Source organism: Euprymna scolopes, chromosome 19, assembly GCF_053919585.1.
Source record: "Euprymna scolopes isolate OS-2025 chromosome 19, ASM5391958v1, whole genome shotgun sequence".
Classification (NCBI taxonomy): domain Eukaryota; kingdom Metazoa; phylum Mollusca; class Cephalopoda; order Sepiida; family Sepiolidae; genus Euprymna; species Euprymna scolopes.
The window spans coordinates 93,562,264-93,585,713 of record NC_136500.1 but is presented as its reverse complement, the minus strand read 5'-3'; the positions used below and the strand labels follow the sequence as shown (position 1 = coordinate 93,585,713).

General features: G+C 29.1%; 1 protein-coding gene and 2 non-coding genes across 3 annotated transcripts in view; all 3 read left to right on the top strand.

Annotated features, from left to right (window-relative positions):
- LOC145239841 (large ribosomal subunit protein eL8-like) overlaps positions 1–23,062 on the top strand; it is a 31,742-nt gene extending 8,680 nt beyond the window's left edge. The window contains exons 3-7 of the mRNA XM_080103389.1: positions 3,300–3,449; positions 7,636–7,856; positions 12,399–12,529; positions 22,233–22,302; positions 22,918–23,062. Of these exons, the coding sequence (XP_079959515.1) occupies positions 3,300–3,449; positions 7,636–7,856; positions 12,399–12,529; positions 22,233–22,302; positions 22,918–23,022 (677 nt within the window). The 3' untranslated portion in view covers positions 23,023–23,062. The remainder of the gene's footprint in view (positions 1–3,299; positions 3,450–7,635; positions 7,857–12,398; positions 12,530–22,232; positions 22,303–22,917) is intronic.
- Positions 5,905–5,973, top strand: LOC145240602 (small nucleolar RNA SNORD36). Its single transcript, XR_013862520.1, has one exon. It is a non-coding gene; the product is annotated as a small nucleolar RNA SNORD36 (small nucleolar RNA).
- Positions 10,643–10,713, top strand: LOC145240601 (small nucleolar RNA SNORD36). Its single transcript, XR_013862519.1, has one exon. It is a non-coding gene; the product is annotated as a small nucleolar RNA SNORD36 (small nucleolar RNA).
- Positions 23,063–23,450: the final 388 nt, after the last annotated feature.

The following is a 23,450-nucleotide window of genomic DNA, read 5'->3' as shown; positions in this document are numbered from 1 at the left end:
TTAGATTTTTTTTTTTTTTTTTTCATCAATTGTTAGACACAAAATCAAAATTAATAGACTATTTATAGAATAAAGGTGGAGGTCGAATAACCTGTTGATCAAATTATAATGAAAGAAATTAGATGGTTTACTTGATTTTATTTGAAAACTGTGTCCAATTATTAACCTTTTTTTCCATCCCAAAGGTGAGGAATATGGGAGGCATTTTGTGTCGCAAGTTATTTTATCTTCTGCTTGAATGCATAATACCATAAAGGATCTTAGTATTTCATCTATTTTAGTGGAGGTTCTCATCCAGTATGACGGAGCTAAACATACAGGATAACAAGCGTTTAGTGGGTGGTGATTTCGTTCATTGTTTCTGGAGACAAACTCAGTTTTAGCAGTGTAATTAGTTTTATTTTTACTTTTAAATCTTTAAAAGTTTTGTAAATATATTTAAAAAAAAATCTTGCTCGCGAACATTCTACCTGTTTACAAGTTTAGAAACACCTAACGGCAATGTCAAGGTCGAACACACGATGCCTCTTGAATTGTTCGCCTATTTTTGTAGTCTGCTACGGGGGTATCTAATCTTTACTTGATATGAGATACATAGATTAGCCTAAAATGGCCACCAGCCACCATTTACTAACCTCATTTTCTTTAAAAAACCTGTCAATTCATCCTATCCTCTCCAGTACATCTTTTGGTCCCATCCTTAATGTATATTATAAAATCTTTTTTAAAAAAAAATTTTTTTTTTTTTTTTTTTTAGCATCAGTGGATTTTTTCATAGGAACAAAATTCAGATCATGTTAAAATTTTGTATTGAAAAGGAATTGTTAATTCTTTTGTATTTTTAATCTTTGTCTAATTGCAATGATTTCATGTTTTATTTTTAAACTTTGTCAAGAAAACTCTGCACTGTATTTGAACCTGTGCAAGCATTTTGTAGCTGTAGAGGCCAAGCAACAGTGCAATAATAAATGTCACAAACTAAAGCCCATTTGTCTGAGGTGACTTCTGGGTCAGTTAGTTGCCTACAATTTCTACAAACAATACTGAAAACTTGTACAGGGTAGAGCATAAATACTGTTACAAAATAAAACTCGATTTTTCCCAACAAAATAATTTATTATAAAACCCAAATATGGAAAATGATTTGCACATACTGAAGGAACAATGTTGCATAAGTATTATTCAAAATGCTTTTCTTAAGCTTTAACTACACTTTGCAGTGTAGTTAAAGCTTAAGAAAATGGGGAAATCATCTATAGCAGTATGCATAGCATCTAAATGTATTCTCTCCCAGCATTTGTTCAATTTTGTCTTTAAAGCTTCAATATTTTCATGTAAAGTATGTTCCACTTTCCAGGAGTAATCACAAAAAATAATCGAGCGTTAAGTGATGAAGGTTATTCTTTGCTGATCCAGGACTAACAGTTGTCTGTACACCACTGCCGTGTTATATGGGCAGTGTGGTTTGTCACATCATTTTGTTGATGAGTCCAAACTTCATCACCCTACACAGAATTACACGGTGAAGTCAGTGCACCTTCAATGTCCTCAATGTAACATTCTTTGTTAATCTTGATCCCTTAAGGGGGAAAAATGAGTGGAGATTTCCCGATCTCAGAAATGACCACCCAGACCATCGATTCTGGTTTGTGCATTCTCAGCATCTTTCCTGTATTACCAAGTATTGTCTCACGATTTCTCACAGACTCCACCAATTTGATGATTGTGGAACTGTTAAAGTGAGAATAACTTTACATCCATGACGATTATCTTATTGAGCGTGCCCTCCCTTATATCGTTTGACAAGGGTCGACTTCTGATGAATCTCTTTGCAATTGTGGGTGCAGAGAGCTGTCGCTTTTGAAGCTTAGTGTGACATCTGTTGGTCACTTAGACATAATCTTCGCGTATTGCTTGATGTTTGTGCTTCTGTTGCCATTTGTCTTGTGGATCTTAGGATTTCGCCCGATTTCCCCCCCCCCCCCCCAACATTTTTGATGCGTTTAGGTATTCTGGAGATGTGATGACAGCCTGATTGTTGTCTATCTTTGATTGACTAAATTTCCAGGTAACGATCGATCGTCCTTTTTATATAAACACTTTTTTTATTTTGAGGTTTTTCCGTGACTTGAATATTTCTGGTAGACACAGGCTCTTATACTGATCTGTAATAAATCTTTTCAATCAAACAGACGTTAAAAATTAGTATCTTTTGTTTCTGAAAAACTAATCCTATATAATATACTGATAATAAAATAGTAAATTTATTTTAGTATTATCATAAAAAATAATTCTGAAATTTTGTAGCAGGACTTATGCCCCAAAGAATGCTTGCTTCCTAAAGTTCGAAATTTGAAATACCAATAAAAATAAATAAAATGAAACCAATTAAAATGTTTCATAATTTTCTAAGCTCAAAACAAAATTTTAGCATTTATTAAACTAACATTTTGATAGTTTTGAAATAAATTTATAGAACCTATTGAGTTTTGCAAAAGTGAACTGTGAAGAAACTATTCTTGCTTATTGGGTGATAGCCATTATAAATAAAAACTATACAGAAACAAAATTGAGTTAGTCGTATTATCAAGTACTGTTTTCATCTTGAGTGTTTTCATGTTTCCATTAATGTAACTTCCAACCTTCTTCAAATGTATCGTGTCGGACTCTGGAATCTGCACAGAATTTCTAACAGAACCCTTTTTTATTTAATCCATGGGGATAACTTGGTCTTATTCCATCACCCATGACTGGATAGAAGTCCCAAGTAATTTGCAATTGTATTTTAAGTGTCGCCCACACTTAGGATTGAACCTTCGGAAGAATTTTTGCCATGGATCCTTGCGACAAAGATTCCAGAGTTCAGCAGGATACACCTTAAAAAGGCTTGGAAGTTACATTGACTAAAAAATGAAAATAATATTCAAGATGAGAATAGTCCAGAATCCAAATGATAATCAATCCTCATCTAAAAACAAGAATTGTGCAATTTTGTTAACATTTTTGCAAAAGTCTATGTATTTAATTGAAGAATGAATGATTTTAATATAGTAAAAAATGTCTTAAATGTAATCTGGTTCCAAAATGACGAATCTATATTTTAAGATGCTTAAAAAAACAAAAAAAAACCCAAACTAAAAGGTAAGTTTAATAAAGAAATTACCTAATCCTGTAAATGTGCATCAAATAGTGGCACAAAATTAAGATGTTTTACAATTCCAAAAAATTTTATCTGATGAAATTTGAGAATTTGTAGTTTTTCACTTTGAATTTTAAATAATCCTATTTATAATCCACAGGTCAAGATATCCAGCCGAAAAGAGATCTTACCCGTTTTGTCAAATGGCCACGATATGTAAAGATTCAAAGGCAAAAGGCTGTTCTTTATCAACGCTTGAAGGTTCCTCCTCCAATCAATCAATTCAAACAAGGATTGGATAAACAGTTGGGTAAGTCATTTTGCCTTTGTCGAGTGTCCATCTGGCAATGATGTCTTAGAATATTTGCTACATGAATCAAAATGATTTAAAAATGTTGCACTGAGCCAAATTGTTGGACACTTAATTTGCAAGGATATTTTGGCATATAAACACAAAAATAATTTTAGCTATCAATTAACAGACCCAAATAGTATTTAAGCTGACAAATCAAACACTGCTTCTGATAAATTTTCATCCATTCTTGCTGTTATTGGCAAGATAATGTACTAAGCTACAATTTTTTAGTTGAAAGATTTTTAATAAAAATTTGAAGATAAAAAGTCAATTTATATTGAAAAATATAATGGTCTACCTTTTAAAAATCTGCAAACAGTTCAACACTAAAATGACATTGCTACATCCTGAGCAACACCATGTAAATATAACTAGTAAATATAAAATATTTTAGTTTACTACATTTTTTGCACATACAGTTATGTGGAGCTAGTTTTCATGAAATTTAACCACTCTTGGTAGATCACTGGCATAGTTCTTGCTAATGATCATTTATATTTTCAACCAATTAAAAAAAAATTGTTGGTGAGTAATCACTCTAATTTTTTTTTTTAGTTTTAGTAACTATCTCCAAGTAATGCGTCACTAATAACTTTTCACCATTTCTGACTCCTTCATGTTTTGTTTCTGTTGTACAGATTTGATTGAATTCAGTGTTTTTATAATTGTCTCCAGACATTTTATTTTAATTTAGTTTTCGTTTTTTATTTGATAATTATGACAATATCACCTTTTGAAGATAATGTAAACTTCTCTTGCAACTTATATTTTTCAAAACAAATCCCCAATTATCACTTTAGGTGTATTCAACTTGATAGCCATGAGGATTTGATCTTTCATGTGATTCCTGATGTTTTGAAAACGAGCTTTTTAAATCTGAGCATTCAAGTTGTTTGGCTTTTTCCAGTATTTTTCAATACTTGTGCATCTGTTGTTGCACTGAAATGTTATTTAGAAAGCCATTCTTAAAAAAGAGGGGTGTGTGCTTTGTAGCTATTCTGTACTTTTATCTAACAATTTAGTAAACATATTGTAAAAATTGATTTAACTTGAAAATACTATTACAAAAATAGTCTAGTAATATAAATGCATAAACACTGGATATTTTTTCCCTTAAGAAACAAGATAACTTGTATGTAACCTAACATTGGTATATTAGCATATTTCTTTGTGAGGTCACGCAAGAATAAAGGGTTATGTGTAAGGTGGTCACTGACGTAAGTGTTGTGGTTGTTTCATAATCTTTCAACAGCAGCAGCCACAAACATTAAAATTTAATTTTCTAAAGACTTATATATTTTGTTTGTAAATAGTAAAATTTGTTAAATTGACATTGATAATTAAAAAATATTTGTGAGAGGCAACCATTTTTAAAGTTTTATTTTTGTACTCTAAGTCAATTTAATGATAAATTCAGATGGTTAGTTTCCACACTATAAAAGCATATAGAAAATCTTTTGGGTTGTAATTTATATTAATTTCATGTTAGCTCTACTGTAAGATCTATACGTTAAATGATATTATTTCTTGTTTTATATTTAAGAAAATTAGATAACTTTTTTGGATGAAATGAAACTTTCCAGGCACTGTGTAACCACTTCAATTTAGTCTAAATAAAACTTGGTAGATTTGTTATATTTTTTGTATCTGCACATGTAGTATTTATCTCAATTTGTTGATCCAATTGAGATTTGTTAAATTAAAAAACTTAGTGCCAAATGATGGTAGTGGGAGGGTTTAATGACCAAAATCAAAAACGCTACCAACCTCGTTAAGTAATTTTGCCAGAAATCTAACAAAAAATATTAGAAATTTAGCTGCTTATTCACAATTTCCTTGTAAGAAATTTCTAATCTGTCAATGTTAATTATTTCTTAAACAAAAGTAAGAGTATGATTTTTGCACAGCTGTAGAATGGTTTCTTGAATTGTTAAATTTAGCTAAATTCTCTTTTGAAGCATGACCACAAATGGTCATACAACTACATGGATTTTATTTCTTAAAAAAAAAAAAAAAAAAAAAAAAATTGCAGGACGATGATGAAAAACTCTAATAAGACCATCCATGGTTTTATCCAAAATTACTACCATACCGAGATCTTAGAGTCCTGTTTTTATTTTATTTATATATATTTTTTTTAATAAATTTGTTAATTCTCCTTATTTAAAGCAGAAGTGCTTATTGGTAAATAGATTTTCTTACATGAACCGATACATAACTTTCTTTTCTCTATTCTGAATAATATTAGTTATTTCCCTTTAGTTATCTGTACGAAAGTGTAAGTTTGATTTATAAGCTGTCTTAGTCTGACAGTTTGTTTTCTATTAAATTCTTGTAAGATGAAGATTTCAATAATACCTGTCCTTAGTTTTATAAAAATAATTTCAAATACTTTAAATGTTGAACTTATAAACCGTGATGACATATTTTTCATGTGATTCCTGATGTTTTGAAAACGAGCTTTTTAAATCTGAGTTTTCAAGTTGAACATTTCTAAGTCTTCATGGCAAGTAATACTAAAAGTAATCTGTTGAGCAATCTTTTCTAAACAATTTAAGAATGAGGCTGAGTTTATAATTTTATCGTTAAAGAATACAAAATTTTATATTTTTTATGTTAAAACATTGAAAAACTGAGGTGGTGGTGTTGATTTCAGCTTTTCATATGTATAATGCAATTTTTTATGAAAACAAAAATAATTTGATTTTAACTGATTCATAAATGATCTTTTTAAAATGAGATGTCACCCCTTAACATTTCAAATGGAGTTTTTTTTAAGGAGTATATATATATTTACCTCATCTCCAGGAGGTTAGAGACAAGATCAGGTATGCCAATGCACTTGGATTAGTGTGTCTGACCTACAAAAATGTTTGAGCAGCTCGGTCGACATACTGTTAGTGGTACCTTAAGCCATCAGCAATAAACTCTTCCTTTCTCAAAGAAGGTAAAGCCTGGGAGAGTGGACCTCTTGAAACTTAACAGAATGTCAGAAGGAACCACAAGGGTTCATCTTCTAATCATCTAGAACGTATCCTTGATTGACTGGTATAAATAAAACTTAGGTTGTTGCAGGTGATGGAAAAAATGTTTTTTATCCTGAGTTATCCCTTTCAGCATTTGATGATTCATTGTAAAAGGAATTTTGCGTTTTAATATTTTTTATTTTGCATTAAAGTTATCGGTTTTATGGGAAGATTTTAAAAACCTGCGTAACTTGTGATACGTTTGGACAAAACCTTCCCCAAATCAAAATTATTTCCTTCTGCTTTTGGTTTGGTCTGTTTCCATACCAATTTTTGCTGGGAATAAACACTTATTCATAAAAGTTTAAATAAAAAAAATTATTAGAAACTGATCTGTTATAACATTTTAAACAAGCTAAAAATATTCAATATTAGCATGTTGCCTGGTGTTACTTGATTATAAAATAACTATGAAATTTTTAATTTCAATTCTCTACTGATTATTATATGTTAAGTAGTGATTTCAAAGATGATTTGCGTGCCATCAGGTAGGATTGAAACCAAAAAATATAGCTCTTTCAAGTCTGTAGATCAAAAATTGACTCTGTGTGTGTGTGTGTGTATATATATATATATATATATATATATATATATAATGAAATACCTGATTATCACTTAGGATTTCTAAATGATTGCTTGCATTATGTTTAACTAATATGAGTTGATTTTTATATTTGCATCTTTTTCTTGGGTTGTGGAACAGTATCACTAAGCCTATTTATATAAACTTTTTTACTTATAAAATTTGATAGAAATACAAATATTTTGTTTACAAAAATCATTTTCAATTATATATTAAAATAAATTGAAACTTCAATTTTATCAATTTATTACACTAAAAATTAACTTTTTGTTTAGTATATTATACATATATTTCTTGTATGTCATAGTTTCTGAATTTCTGTTATGAGCATATTAGATATTAGTCATTTATAAAACTTTGTAAAACTAGATAGGAATAAGCTGAACATTGAAAGAAATGAAAATCCACTTAAAGCATAATTTAATTTTGCATGAAAATGCTTTTACCATGGAATTGTACAGACTTAAACCTATTAGTGAAAAAAAAAATGCTTTGAATAAAGTTTTTTTTTTTTGTTTTCTTTAATTTGCAGCAACACAATTATTCAAACTGTTGGATAAATACAAGCCTGAAACAAAGCAAGCCAAAAAAGCTCGTCTGAGGGCTCGTGCTGAACGAAGAGCTGCTGGCAAGGAAGATGTTCCAACTAAACGTCCTCCTGTTGTCAGAGCTGGTTGCAATACGGTCACAACACTGATTCAACAGAAAAAGGCTCAACTTGTTGTCATTGCACATGATGTTGACCCCATTGAGGTTTGTAATCCTTTTTTGTTTTTTTGAATAGATGTTTCGTAAGTGGTTTATGAAATTATTTTATATTTTGCTAAAACATTTGCAGAACTTTATCAAACAAATTACTACCATACAAAGTCCTGCTTTAGTTCTCTAAGTTACAATAATAACCAAGGGAAAAAAAATTAAATGTATTTGAATTCATACATATTTTAGTGATTGTGGCAAATATTTATAAATGTTCAAAAGATTTTTTATGGGACGATGATGAAAAACTCCAATAAGACCAACCCATGGTTTTATCAAACAAATTACTACCATACCGAGATCTTCGAGTCCTGTTATGAACTAATCATTTTTGAACATTTTTTTTCTTGATGTCAAATTGTTAAAATCTGTTTCTTTCATTTTATATATATATTTATTTGATAGTCCTATCCTCAACTGTCCATTAATTTTGTTAAAAGAAAAAAAAAATCTTTAGGAGGTTGGCATTGTCTCTTGTTTTAATTTAAGGAAAAAGTACTTAACCAAATTACTAGTTTTCACTTTTTTTAATAAGATTTTCTATTTATAAAATCTTGTATGATAAAAGTTACTCTTTCAACTTCATTTTCTAGTGACTTTGTCCTTTTAGAACATTTCTTCGTTAGCTCTAAACCATTGCTTAGTTGTCACTTTTTTAAATGATAGATTAAATGCATAAGGATAAATTTGCAATTCCAGTCTTGATGCTAAGTAACTCTACAATATTTTTTTTTTAACCTTGCAGGACGATGATGAAAAACTCCAATAAGACCTACCCATGGTTTTATAAAAATTACTACCATACCGAGATCTTAGAGTCCTGTTTTCTTTATTTTTTTTCAATGTTAATAAATTTTAATTCACAAATTATTTAAAAATCAATAAACCCATGTTGAAATTTTGTGTAAGAAATTTTCTTTTTAAAATATTAGATTAACTGTGATTTCATTTACTTCCAATTTATGGTAAAAATCAAACTTTATCTTTGTCCAATTGTTAATTTTAAATGATTTAAGATTTTTAGTTGTCTTAATCTATTGATTGTATTAAATTCTTGCAGGACGATGATGAAAAACTCCAATAAGACCTACCCATGGTTTTATGAAAAATTACTACCATACCGAGATCTTAGAGTCCTGTTTTTAAGAAATTAAAAAAATTCTGTGCTCTCAAATTTAATATGCAAAAAATACTTATGTGAATTTGTTTAACTTTTTGTATACAAAACCTTCCTGATAAAAAAAAATATAAGATCAAGTTTTTATAATTATTTCCTTTTTTTTTTGTAAATAGTTTAAGTTCAATGTTTTTTATAATTAAAAAAAAAAAAAAAAATGGGCAGTGACTGAGCCAAAACTTAAATCTACCTAAGTTTGCTCTTGTAGGCTACTTTGTCCAAAATTTAGTGTAGATAAAAACAATTTATTGCAGTTAAAAACTGCTACATGTATTAAAAGTATTAAGGCTGAATCAGCTTAATATAGAATGCAGTTCTTTATATTTAGCATGTTTTATTGCGAAGAGTAATTTTGGTCACTTGCAGTCTCAAACCTAAATTTTACATATTTTTTTTCGTCAGTGATAAATTTTTGTTTGAATTTTTACTTTGGCTCTAAATTCTGAATTTGTCATTTTTGGACATTTTATTTTAATCTAGTCTACAATTATATTTGCACTACCAATTTTAAAGATTCTTTTACTGCAGTTTATTTCTAAAGACAAATACCAGTTTTTCTTAGAATGTAATTAATTATAAAATTTGTTTTTAGTTTTAAGTTATGCCTTCTTATTCCTGCCTTTGAAATTCTTTACATTTAGAATTGTCATTTCTTTAATTTTTTGGAAAATGTAGATTTTGTTCGCAATTTGAGTTGAATACTAAAGTAATGCTTTCTAAAATTTTCTATTCTCAATTACTTCTACTCAAAGTGAAACTTTTGCAAAACATCATTTAACAATTAGAATTTTTGTGAATTTTTCAGTTCAAACATTTGCTGTCATTTAAAAATCTGATTTTTTTTTTTTTTTTGTGAAAAGTTAAAATTTTATGTACATATAATTGTATGTATAATACTTACATAAATCATTTGTATTTATTCCAGTGATGTTTATGTAACTATTGCCATAGGAAATTTAACTAAATAAACTGGATTTTTTTTCTTTCCATGACATTAAAATTTCTCAACATTGCAGGACGATGATGAAAAACTCCAATAAGACCAACCCATGGTTTTATCAAAAATTACTACCATACCGAGATCTTCGAGTCCTGTTTTAATGTTGAGAAATAGTTTGATTCTCAATTATAAAAATATTACATAAACCCATGTTAATTTTTTTTAAGATGTGGTTCCACTAATACATTTACCTCCCATTTATTGTAAAAAAAAAAATCAAACTTTATGCAAAATTGTTAGTCTTAAGTGATTAAGGATTTTTAGTTTGTAAATTTTTTTTTTTTTTTTTTTTTTTTTTTTTACATTTCCCTTTGGTTTGTTAAACAATTTTTAAGGCAAAATCAACTCTTAATTTTCTCATGAAATCTTACAGGAAGATTAATAAGTTTTATCAAAATTAACTAGCTTTTTATATATATATATGTTTTTTTTTTTTTTTTCAATTGTAAACTCGAAACGTGATCAAAATGGTTTGTTAGACTAAACCCTTTGCTGTCCTCCCCTTCATTTATTTCCAATTTTCATTATATGCTCATATTTGCCTTTGAAATTATTTTTGCAAATGGTTTCGTGCTTTCCACAATTTATATATTTTCATCTTGATAACAATGATGATTTATATTTTTCACCTGATTTCTGATGTTGTGAAAACGAGCTTTTTAAATCTGAGTCTTCAAGAATCCCACTTTGCAAAAGCATAATTATTTTCATGCATATAACTTTTATATGCTTGTTAGGAAATTTTTAATTTATTTTTTTTTTTGCTTAGTATAATCCCTTCAAAAAATAGTTGAAGTTAGATTTGAATTTGCTTGTTTTGTCAATTGTGATTTGCCAATTGAAATATTATTAGCCAAGATGATTTTTATTTTAACTCAACAGAATGAACATTTTCCTGAATAAAATTGTAAACTATTTGCTTACCTTTGCAAAATCTTCAAAATTAATTTCATCTTGTCATGACTGAATTTCTTCACTTAGAATTAATTTTGAAGATGCTGGCCATTAACATTTCTTAATTATTGCATAACAAATCTTTATCATTGTTATATATATATGCAGTGAACTTGAAATTAAAATATTTTCATTATATAAATAACTGGTTTATTTTAAAGATTAATTTTTGGCATCGGTCATATGCGACCCCCCCCCCCCGTCTCCTTCCCTCATGTATATGGTCTAATCTAAAGGTCCAATTTTCACAACTCTATGCATTAAATTCAGCTGTAATTTGGCAATAATTTGAATCGGTCGTCTATTGTCTGCTTTATCAGCATAGACATGATTTTACCTATCCCCCTTTAATTAATGGGGTGAAATCGTTAGAACAAAGTGGTCAGTTCACAGGTCCATTTTGTGTAAATTTTTAGTAAATTAATTGTATCAGGTTCTGTGTTACATGTAACTCCGCCCTGCTGAAACAGCATGAATTGCCAAATCTGCAATTAAAGAAAATAGTTGTCAATTTAAAGTTTACCACCTCTAAATAATGGAATTTTTAATGGCATGAATATACTTAGGAGTGAATAAATCAATGATTATAGCATTTGGACTTAACGTTGAGTCAGTATTTATATTATTAAATGTAATTTAAGTTTGATAAAACTTAATTTAACTTTGACACCCAGAGCAACAAGGTTGTATAGTAATTGCATTCCTTGATCTTTACATACTGGTGAAGAATCCTGATATTTTCATAAGTCCTATTAGCCAGATTGTGGCCTTAATACTGTTGAGTGCCAGGGTAATTCTTGACAACCATGTTGTCACTGTCCCTACCAAGGTGGGGTGAGGCTATTGCTGCATTCAAATATAAACTTGCAGCTTTTAGCAACCATTCATTATATTTATTATTGCCTCCCTATTTTGAAAACTGATGAGCCGATATAGAAACTCGCAAAGAAGCCAGTAGTTACTTCATTCATGACTGTCCCTCAGTAAGCAGTATTTCTTCACTGCCTCTTAGAATCCTCTAATTTCGATCCTTCCTGAAAACTGATTTCCTATCTTCTTCAGCACACATTTGTGTACTTAATTGAATACTGAATGTTTGAGATTAATTTACTGCCAATCAATGAGTCAAGCTGTTTTGTCACCCCATCATTAGTATGACATCCTATTTTTATTTCTGATCTAAATATAATTTTTTGTTTTTCTCTTCGAAATTGCTTCGAAATAACGTTCCTTACATTAATCTGACAGCTTTTCAATGATCACTGTGATGCTTGAATTTCTTCACCTGCAATTCAATTGAAGACATTGACAAAAAACTGAGTGATCATAAAAAATAAAAATGTTTATTTTTTAAACATTTAAAAAAAAAAAAAATTATAAAAAAAATTTTTCCTCATTTTTCCAGCTTGTGTTGTATCTGCCAGCTTTGTGTCGTAAAATGGGGGTGCCATATTGCATTGTGAAGGGTAAGGCCAGATTAGGACGTGTCGTGAGACGCCGAACCTGTTCCTCCCTAGCTATCACACAAGTCAATCCGTAAGTATTTTTCTTTTAATGTACATCTAGAAAAGCAGTTTCTGAGTAGAAAAAGATTTTCATGATAAACAAGTGGTTTTCAAGTTTCAGCTTACAAATGATTATGATGGATAATTTTTTTTTTCGGATGAATCTTTGTGATTTAAATCCTTGGCTGTGACTGAATCATTTGTAAATAATCACACACCTTCATATTCCATGTTTTACATACAGAATAGTTAAAAAAAAAATAAAATGAATAAATAAAACTTACTCTTTTCATAATTCTCTCGTAGGATATGAATAAAATGTTAAAATTTTGTTCAAATCAAATTTTTGTAAAGATTATCCCTAGAGCAAAATGAAGGTACTTTCACATCAAAGGTAAAAAAAAATAAAAAAATAACCCAAATAGAGGACTATTATCTGTTCATTTTGGTTCCACCTGTCTGATTTTCAGTAATTAATAACTTTTTTTTTTTTTTTCTTGAAGGTTTATAAATTTGATTGCCCTGGAAATGCATTTCAGAACACCAACAATTTTCATTTGCTTTGCTATAAAAAATTTAAATATACCTGTGAAATTAAACAAGAATAATGTTAATGCTTTTGTTAGATTTGCTGTGAATCACTTGTAATTAAGTTTCTAGATTATCCAAAGTTTTCTGTATTAAAATCTCTAAATATAGATATTTTGCTCTTTGGGGGCACGCTACACGGCGTTATCTGAATAGTGATGCGACTGTACGAAAATTCTCCCAACAGTAAAATTGTTCTTTTTAACGAATGTTGTCATGTATTTGATGACATAAATAGAAAAGAATACATTCACAAGAGCAAGTTATTTCGTGTACCATCAGTAAAAATAGATTGAATTTATATTGTTTTAAGAGTAAAAAGTAAAATCAGCTATAACTTCAGAAGAGAAGTATAATTGATTGAAATAATTTCATCAATTGCACTGGTAATTCTCTTTAGATTTGTAAGATGTTTTTCTCTCATAGGCTTATCCTATCTACACTGTTTTTGTTTGCCAGTGACTTCTAATGCACAAATGTTATTTATTTGGTGTGTGCATCAAGAATACATTCCTTGTTTGTGGATATAAAATTTAATAAGAAAAATTGAATATTTCTAAATTGATTAACTTGAAAGACTACCCTAGATTATGCCTAACTTTTGACAACTAGACTACTTCTACCCTCGCCCTCCCATTGATATCTACTCCACAAACAATTTTTTCAGGTTTTATTTTTTTAGTGTTCAATGAGTAGATTTTTATTTCAAGATGTTTTCTAAACTTTCCCACTGAATGTGAACGTAAAATGACAATGAATGAAAAACAGTTTTCAAAAGATGAATTTCTTTGATTATACACCCTTGGCTGTCTGAGTCATTTTCTTTAATATTCAGTGCACTTTTCTCGTTTTTATTATGATATATATCTACATCCTTTGGCTAAATCCGACATGAAAATTAATTTGTATAATTATAACTAGACAAATACTTAATGTAATCAGATTTTTTTTATTCCTGATTTTGATAAACGACCTCTCTGATGCAATTTGGTTTTGACTGGGTTCGTTAATTACAACAGGAAAAGCGAATGCGCACATATCGAAACGCAGCACATGGTTACATTTAATGCTACGAAATGGGAACACATTTCATTTGGCAGTTTACTTGAAACCTTTCTTACCCGTGCTTGCAGCACCTTACCCCATTCAAATTTCTCTGCCATACATTTACAGATAACATGAATTTAAAAACATTCAGATATTTCCAAGTCTGCTGCAAAGAAGGTTGGCTCCTGCTACTAGGCTAGAAAATTATCTGTCAATATCCTGTATGTCTACAAAGCCACTATTTGCCCATGCCTGAAGTATTGATGCTACAAATTCCAAAAAAAGAGCCTCTCATCTAATTTTCCCACAGTCCAATAAGCTTAACCCCTATTGCATCCCTCTGCTTGAATTCTAAGTTCAATGGAATGTCCTCTGCGCTTGTGTCTTTTCAATCTCTGACCATTCTAAAAATTCCACTCCTTCACTAGACAAGTCTATTAAAATGTACTACTTGCTCTTTCAATCTGTTTGCTTGATTAACATGCGAAAATTTAAATGTAATGTGAACAAGCATCTGTCTGCACAACTCCCCACTTAAAATGTAGCAGGCCTCTAATTCACAATAGCTTGCTTAAGGTGAAACAAGCAAGTGTTAGGACAATTAATTGGAGTGTCAAAATCAGAAAAAAATGTGTGCTTATTTTCTGATACCAAAAACGATTCCTTTGTCTTTTTTTTTATTTTGTTTGAAGCAAAATCTTACACAGCTCATATTAATGATGAAATGATAAATTTTTATTGATTTTAAAGTACCAGTAAAACTAAAATCTAGAGATCACTGCCACAAGTGTATTTTTACACTTAAAAAATATCTGCATGTTTAACATGTTTTTATGCTAATCAGGAATATATAACTTGTTAAATATTTAAATATTTCTAAAGAATCGGGAATTGTATCGGAATCAGAAAAATACTGGAATTATCCTATCACTAACAAGTAAATAAAAAAAAAAAAAAAAAAAAGTATTATTCTTTCATATTTCATAGTTGTCACTTTTTCTTCACTTAAAACGAATGTTTAAGATGGTAACTCATTTTTTTTTTTTTTTTTTTTTTTTTAATTGTAGTTTTTATATGCAAGTCTTAAATAAAAGAACCCAATTGTTTTAGGTTTTTGGGAGCTGTCTATGGAGGTTATGATTTCTAATTGAATTTTTATTTGCTTTTTAATTGATGAATCTACTTGAGTATTTGGAAGCACGCTACACTAACGTTATCTGATTAGTGATGCGACCGTACGAAAATTCTTCCAACAATGTTTCTTCTAATGCACAAATATTATTTATTTGATGACGTGTGCATCAAGAATACATTCCCAATTCCTTCTAAAACATGATTTAACACTTGTACAAATTGATTTTGTGTATAATTTACAGCAGAATTTAAATTTTATTTTGCCGAAAATTCAAGAATTTCCTATTTCATTGTGAATTTGTTTGAAAAATGGGCAGATTATTTTTTTTAAATACTGACAAGTTAACATGATACCATGTCCCCCCCCCCCTACTATTGATTGTTGATTTCATATTAGACTAGCGAGAGGTACCCGGCGTTGCCCGGGTGTTTGGAGGTGTGTGTGGAAACTCCGGGGGTGGGGGGTTAAAAAAGTCAGTATGAGGATCGAACCCGAACCGTTGAGGCAAAGTTGTAAATTAAAGTGTGAAAAAAAAAAAAAGTGCGACATTAACGATTGCCCCACCGCGATATACTAACGGAAACACGTTTGAATTTATTTAATTACTTGGATTCGGCAGGTGCCCGTTTTAATGAGTTAATGAAGTCAAGTTTGACTGCGGGATTTTTATTTTCCCAAGATGTTATAGGAAAAAGACTAACCCACATGTGGCGAGCGACAAATGTTGAATATTTATCTTCCCGAAATCGAGCAAATTAAATAGACAGGCGAGCTTCGTTGTTAACTGTGAGATATTACCATTTATATGTGATATAAAAGGTTGTGAAGCGACCGACCGCTTCTCTGAAAAAAGCCTTTTGTAGACATACAGAAAAAGCGGACACACATACATTTTCGCTTTTCTATTTATAGATTAGCTAATCCTATTTTTATTCTACTAAAGAGAAAGGATTTGTTTCACTTCTTTTGGATATGGGTACATTTCTCCAGTCCATGTCAGTTTTGTCTTGCATACCAGTATTTCAGATGTTCCAAAATGTGCTTTTTGTATAGAATCAAGTTGTAAACTTGTAAAATTTTCTTCAATTGATCCACATTAAATTCCTAACTATGTTGCATGTAGATTCACTGTTGGCTGTCTTGGTCATTTGCTTTTGAATTTTCAATATTTTGTTTCTCTAGTGTCACATTTTGTTTCATACTAAACAGAGCCAAAATGGCAAAGATAACAAAATACTATGGTCTTATGTATGGCAGAAAAAGAAACTGGAATCTTAAGATCTATCATTCCAGTAATTAAAGCAGCAATTGGACTACTGAAAAAAGAATTTCAAAACCTACCTAGCAAACCAAATGTAAGAGAGATTCAAACAGTTGCACTGAAAGGGATGGTCAGAATCTTAAAAGGATCCCTGTTGGAATATCTGAGTTAGTGGCCCCAGCTTGAACAAACCGATAAAACAATTTAAGAAAGACATTTTTTATTTTAGAAATTTGTGATCACTTTAAGGTTTTAATTAACTCAATATGTAAAAAAAAGCAATAGATAATCATTTCTAATTGAATGAATCCCATTATTATGACAACAAATTAGATTTTGAAATTTTTTTTACAAATGATTATGATGGATAATTTGTTGTGGATGAATTTTTGTGATTAAAATCCTTGGCTGTGACTGAATCATTTGTACATTTACCCATGAAGCACCCATTTTTAAAAATGTATTTAAATATATTCAATTAAATGAATCCTGTTAACATTATTGATTCACAATTGCATCTCTAAGGGAAGCCATTTTGTGTACTACTATTAGGAATTGAGTTTTGGGTTTAATTAAATGTTATTAACAATAAATTTCAGTAAAGTTTCAATTTTGATTGAGAATCTTAAATTAGTTTTAATTCATACAAGATTATCCCATTCCGAATAATTAATTTTTAAATTGTTGGTAGATCAAAAACTAGTATTTTTAGTAGTTGGCAACAAAATATTTGTTAAACTGTTTTTTTTTTGTTTTTTTTATCCAACTAAATTTTCAACTATGTAAACAAAATGACAATGAAAAACAAGATTTTTGGCGGAGTCCTTTTCTTATGAATTTTTTGTTTTATTAATTATGAAAGCAGCGAATTTAAACTTTATTCTTTATCATTATTTGAAATGAAAAAATGTGTATTTTATTTAAATTTAAACATTTAATCAGAGTTAACTAATTCTTAAATCTTTTGATTAAATGGTACTTGATGTCTTTAGAGTTTTCTTTAAAAGATTTTGTTTGTTTGGGGTAAAACATTTAGTGATATTTTTCTGTAAGCCTAACTAAAAGTATTCTAATTTTAGATAAGTTGCTAAAATATTGATTCTTATTTTAAATGTAGACATTTTGACAGTGTGCTACATGTTATCTGAATAGTGATATGATTGTACTAAAATTCTTCAGTAAAATTTTCTTTTAATGGATATTATTTGATAAACAAAATAGTGAAGAATACATTTACAATTTCATTAAAGAAAAGGTTCATTTTTCTATACTACAAAATAATTGTATTTCATTTTAAATTTAAAATTGACTATTAAAAGACCAATGAACTTTATTTAAATAAATTGCTAAAGATTTTTTTTTTTTTTTTTTTTTTTTTTTTTTAAACCTTTTCTCCATTCAGAAACTTTCTTTTATTTATTCCAAAAGAAAAACTTGCAAAATTTTTTTAATTTAATGTTTCTGACCATTGGATATTTTAGATTGCTTTTACTACACTGTAACGTAGACTAAGAAATAAATTAAAGGCAGCATTTCCAACTAAAACTAACAAATGAAACCCTAGAGATTGCTATTGAGTTTTTTTTTTTTTTTTTTTTTTTTTTTTGTACAAATTATACATGCTTCATTCTTGCTTCTCGTCTCCTTCCTAATTTTCACATAAACAATGCTTTAAAAACAAATATCGGCTGTTAAGTTTTCAGCTATTTTTCAGTTATGCGAATCTTTCAAAAGAAAAAAAAAATGATAGCAACTAGTGTGTAGAAAACACTGTATTACCTAGACTTGGAGAATTCCTATTTCTATAACAATTTGTTTGTTTAAACATGTAAGCATTTTGGGAGCACGCTACACGGACGTTATCTGAATAGTGATTCGACCGTACGAAAATTCTCCCTACAGCAAAATTTTTCTTTTCAACGAATGTTGTCATGTATTTGATGACATAAATAGGAAAGAATACATTCACAATTCTCTAAGAGAAAGCTATTTTGAGTACCACTAATTGAGACCAAATTATTTAATGAGCAAGAAAAAATATTTTTGACAAAGAATTTTTGTTTGAAATAATTTACTCAATGTAAGATTAGTGCAATTATAAAAAGCTTCTATTTCTAAAGGTTTAACTATTTCTCCTTAAAGCTTGCCTTTTTTTAATTTTTTTTTTTATACCCCAATTTATAGATGTTTTTTCATCTCAAAGTAAATTTTTAACTAAATGTGAACATAAAATGACAATGAATGAAAAACAGTTTTATTTAAAAGATGAATTTTTTTGATTATACACCCTTGGCTGTCTGAGTCATTTTCTTCACATTCAGAATTTTGGTTTTTATTACAAATAAATGTATAATTTTTCATGTTTCATATACTAATGCATTTACACTAAAAATTAACTAAACAAAGCAATTAAAAACTTTTTTAATGCTGACATGTTGAACTTCAACATTTTATAATTATGAATTCTTTGAATTATTTGTTGTGGCTGAATCCTTTTTAGATGATCATCTATTTTGTACATGGAAAACTTGGGTTAATTTTCTGCCATTTTTAAGATGCTATTCAAATTTTAAGTATGTTTGTTAAATCAGTTAACTGCTAAATTTAGTGGCAGAGGTAATTCCGATCTACTTTTTTAAAAATTTTTAATTAGAATCGATTTTGTGATAGAACTACTATAAATATTAATTTAAAAAATTTAGTTTTTCTAATAATGGAAAGCACTCACTTAATAGTGATGCAACTGTACAAAAATTCTACCTACAGTTTTAACCAATGTTATTTATTTGATGACAAATAGAATTGTCAATGTTTATTTTTCTATCTTTAAGCGGAAGCGATTTCGTGTGCTATAATAGAGATTGGGATTTAATTTTGAAAAATAAAATGTAATTTCTCAATTGAGTTGTTTTCAAGTTTCCTAAATGTATTTGTATTTCTAATATGTAATTTGAATTTTTATTTTTTTATTTTTTTTTACATATTCCAAAGTCAGAATCTTTGATTGTTGGAAGGAATTGAAAAAAAAAAAAAAAAAAAATTATTTAAATTTTTTTTTTGTAACTTTGTTACACTGGTTGCCTTCTATATATCTAAAGTAAGTTTCCCATTGGATGCAAATATATAGAATAACAATTTGAGTGTACATTTTTAGATGTCAAAGTCACATTTTCATTCTATTTTTACATTTGTAAATTTCAGATTTTATATTTATTACAAGTTTTGCTATTCATGTTTCAAAAACACTTCATGAAAAAAATCTTTTTTTTTATTAATTTCTTGATTAAGTAATAACTTGCTGTTATTTTTGTAATGTCAGGTGAAATATTTTTGTCATCTAATAGATTTTTTTTTTTTTATCCATTTGTCTTTTTAATTATAATCTGTTTGAATATTTGGAAGCATGCTACACGGACGTTATCTAATTAGTGATGCGACCGTACAAAAATTCTTCCAACAATAACGGTTCTTTTAATGCACAAATGTTGTTTATGACGTGTGCATCAAGAATACATTCATAATTCGTTTGTGGATATAAAATTTTATGATGTAAATTTTATATTTCTGAATTGTTTAACTTGAAATAATACTCTAGATTATGCCCAACTTTAGAGTAATAAACTTTCACAACTAGACTACTTCTACCCTCTCCACCCTCCATATTCTCCGTTTATCTTCTCTGCATACAATTTTTTTTTTTTTTTTTTTTTTTTAACTTTCTGGTGTTGGTGTACAATTCAAATAATAAATAATAAATTGTGCATTCATACTCTTTTATTAAAAACAAATGGTGAAATGATTTTACAGACACAAATGATGCTGAACATTCAGATTGTCTTGGAAAACATAGTACAGCATTTTTGAATTGAGTTTTTTTTTTTTTTTTTTGTATTTGCTTTTTAATCTATTATAAATCTGCTTAAATATTTGGAAGTACGCTACGCGGACGTTATCTGATTAGTGATGCGACCGTACAAAAATTCTTCCAACAATAACGTTTCTTCTAATGCATAAATGTTGTCATTTATTTGATGACGTGTGCATCAAGAATACATTCATAATTCCTTTGTGGATATAAAATTTTATAAGAATGAAATATTTCTGAATTGTTTAACTTAAAATAACACTCTAGAATATTTTCATCCATAATTAGCAATTAATGTCGATGTCCAATTTTAAAGTAATAAAGTTTCACAAAAAAATTTAATCGAATATCTATTCTGATTGTTGAAAATATATCCTTTCATTTTAAGATTAAATAGATTCACGCTTTTGTTGTGGAGCAAGTCTCGAAGGAAATCTGTTTACTCTGTCAGTAGATGGCAATACCATTTTTTAAAATCTGCTGTTTATTAATATTTGGGAGCACGCTGCACAGACGTTATCTGATTAGTGATGCGACAGTACAAAAATTCTTCCAACAATAACGGTTCTTTTAATGCACAAATGTTGTTTATGACGTGTGCATCAAGAATACATTCATAATTCGTTTGTGGATATAAACTTTTATGATGTAAATTTAATATTTCTGAATTGTTTAACTTGAAATAATACTCTAGATTATGCCCAACTTTAGAGTAATAAACTTTCACAACTAGACTATTTCTACCCTCTCCACCTTCCATATTCTTCGTTTATCTTTGCATTTTTTTTTTTCCCTTCCACTCCCTTTCTGGTGTTGGTGTACAATTCAAATAAAAAATAATAAATTGCGCATTCATACTCTTTTATTAGAAACAAATGGTGAAATGATTTTACAGACACAAATGATGCTGAACATTCAGATTGTCTTGGAAAACATAGTACAGCATTTTTGAATTGAGTTTTTTTTTTTTTTTTTTTGTATTTGCTTTTTAATCTATTATAAATCTGCTTAAATATTTGGAAGTACGCTACGCGGACGTTATCTGATTAGTGATGCGACCGTACAAAAATTCTTCCAACAATAACGTTTCTTCTAATGCATAAATGTTGTCATTTATTTGATGACGTGTGCATCAAGAATACATTCATAATTCCTTTGTGGATATAAAATTTTATAAGAATGAAATATTTCTGAATTGTTTAACTTAAAATAACACTCTAGAATATTTTCATCCATATTTAGCAATTAATGTAGCCCCCCCCTCTCCCCGGTTTAGTAAATATACAGTTTTTTAATATTTCATTTGAATAGATTATACGAAGGTTTTGCAAAGTTCTATCATTTTAATTTGGTTTTCTATTTACCTTAAAAGTAAATTTCTAATGGAATGTGAACGTAAAATGACAATGAATGAAAAACAGTTTTATTCAAAAGATGAATTTATGTGATTATACACCCTTGGCTGTCTGAGTCATTTTATTTTAACATTCAAAAGAATTATTTTTAATAGAAATCAGTGATTTCCTGATTTCACTAGAATCTTTAAAAATCCTTTTAAAATGTCACATTTTATGTACTTGCATGTTGAGTTAAAAAACAACAAAAACAATACCACACTACAAATGGTATACATTCATTCAGTATTTTATTTATTTTTTATTTTTATTTTTTTCTTTAATCGGTGAAATCTAGTTTGGCTTTATGGTCAAGGATTGTAACTTAAACTTTAATTCAAGCAAAGAACGACTCAACAAAGCCCTTTTTTCATGTTCTTATAAATTTGCTTTGTATTGAATACACTTTAAAACTTTGTAAACTCTTTCACTTTTCTTTTCCAGAGAAGACAGGGCCAACCTGAACAAACTGGTAGAATCTGTAAAAACTAACTTTAATGATAGATTTGAAGAGGTAAGTCTTGTTTTCTGTATACTTATGTATTGCTAGCGGGAGTACCCGGCATTACCTGTGTGAGGTGTGGGGGATAACCTGTTTAAATATAACTTTAGCATATCTTGACAAGTGAACCACACAGTAAAACACTTCCTAATAAATGGTGTCGACTTAGCTCTTACCTGACAAAAATATTACAATAGTAATAATGTCAAGTCTTTAAAAAAAGAAGAAAAAAACAAAAAACTAAACTACTTGAAAAAAAAAAAAAAAGTAAATGTCTTTTCCAAATCTAAGCCTCTGATTTTCCACAATATTCTTCAATTTCATTCTAATCCACTGAAAAGTGAAAAATACTTAAACTACTAAGAACTTTATTGAAAAAGAAAAAAAACATCTCAACCAGTTGATAAACAATAAATCAAACAATTAAAATTCTAGGCAGTTTCAGGTTTGAACTGTTCAAATTTATCCTATTTTTCTATCCATCAAACTAAATAAAATTGCAAATTTTCAAAAAAAATTTTTTTTCAATATTTTTATTCTTAATGTGCAAATGTCTTTGTTGTTGGATGGTTTTGATGTTGTAATTATATATCCTCTTGATGAAACTTGTTTTCTTTTACTTTACAGATCCGTCGTCACTGGGGTGGTGGTATCCTTGGTGCCAAATCCCAGGCCCGATTGACCAAATTGGAAAGAGTGCGGGCAAAAGAAATAGCTCAAAAACTGGGCTAACTTTCTATATTTCAAAAGAAAATAAATACTGTAAAGAATTTCTTGGTCTCTTATTTCTTTTTTTGTTATGCATTAACATTTTAGTGTAACATCCGTCCACCAAGGATCAGTGAGGGTGGGTAGGATAGAGACTGGAGTTTGGAGCGACATCTCCGGGTTGTGATGTGGTGCAATTGTTTTCTCTGTGGGTGCATGGAGGGCCCCCATATATGCACACTATTGGCAGATTGTGTAGTGGACCGGCCTTTGGAGGTTGCTAAGGACTAAAACTGAGAGTTCTAAAAAAAACGCCTTGAATAACAGAAGGGTAGTAAGTAATTTAGAGGCATCTCGCAGCAATTAAATTGGCAAACGGAGAGATTAATTTAGCATGAGAAAATCGTGTATTGAGCAAAAGTGTCTTGGAAGGATTTAAAGTGTCGAATAAG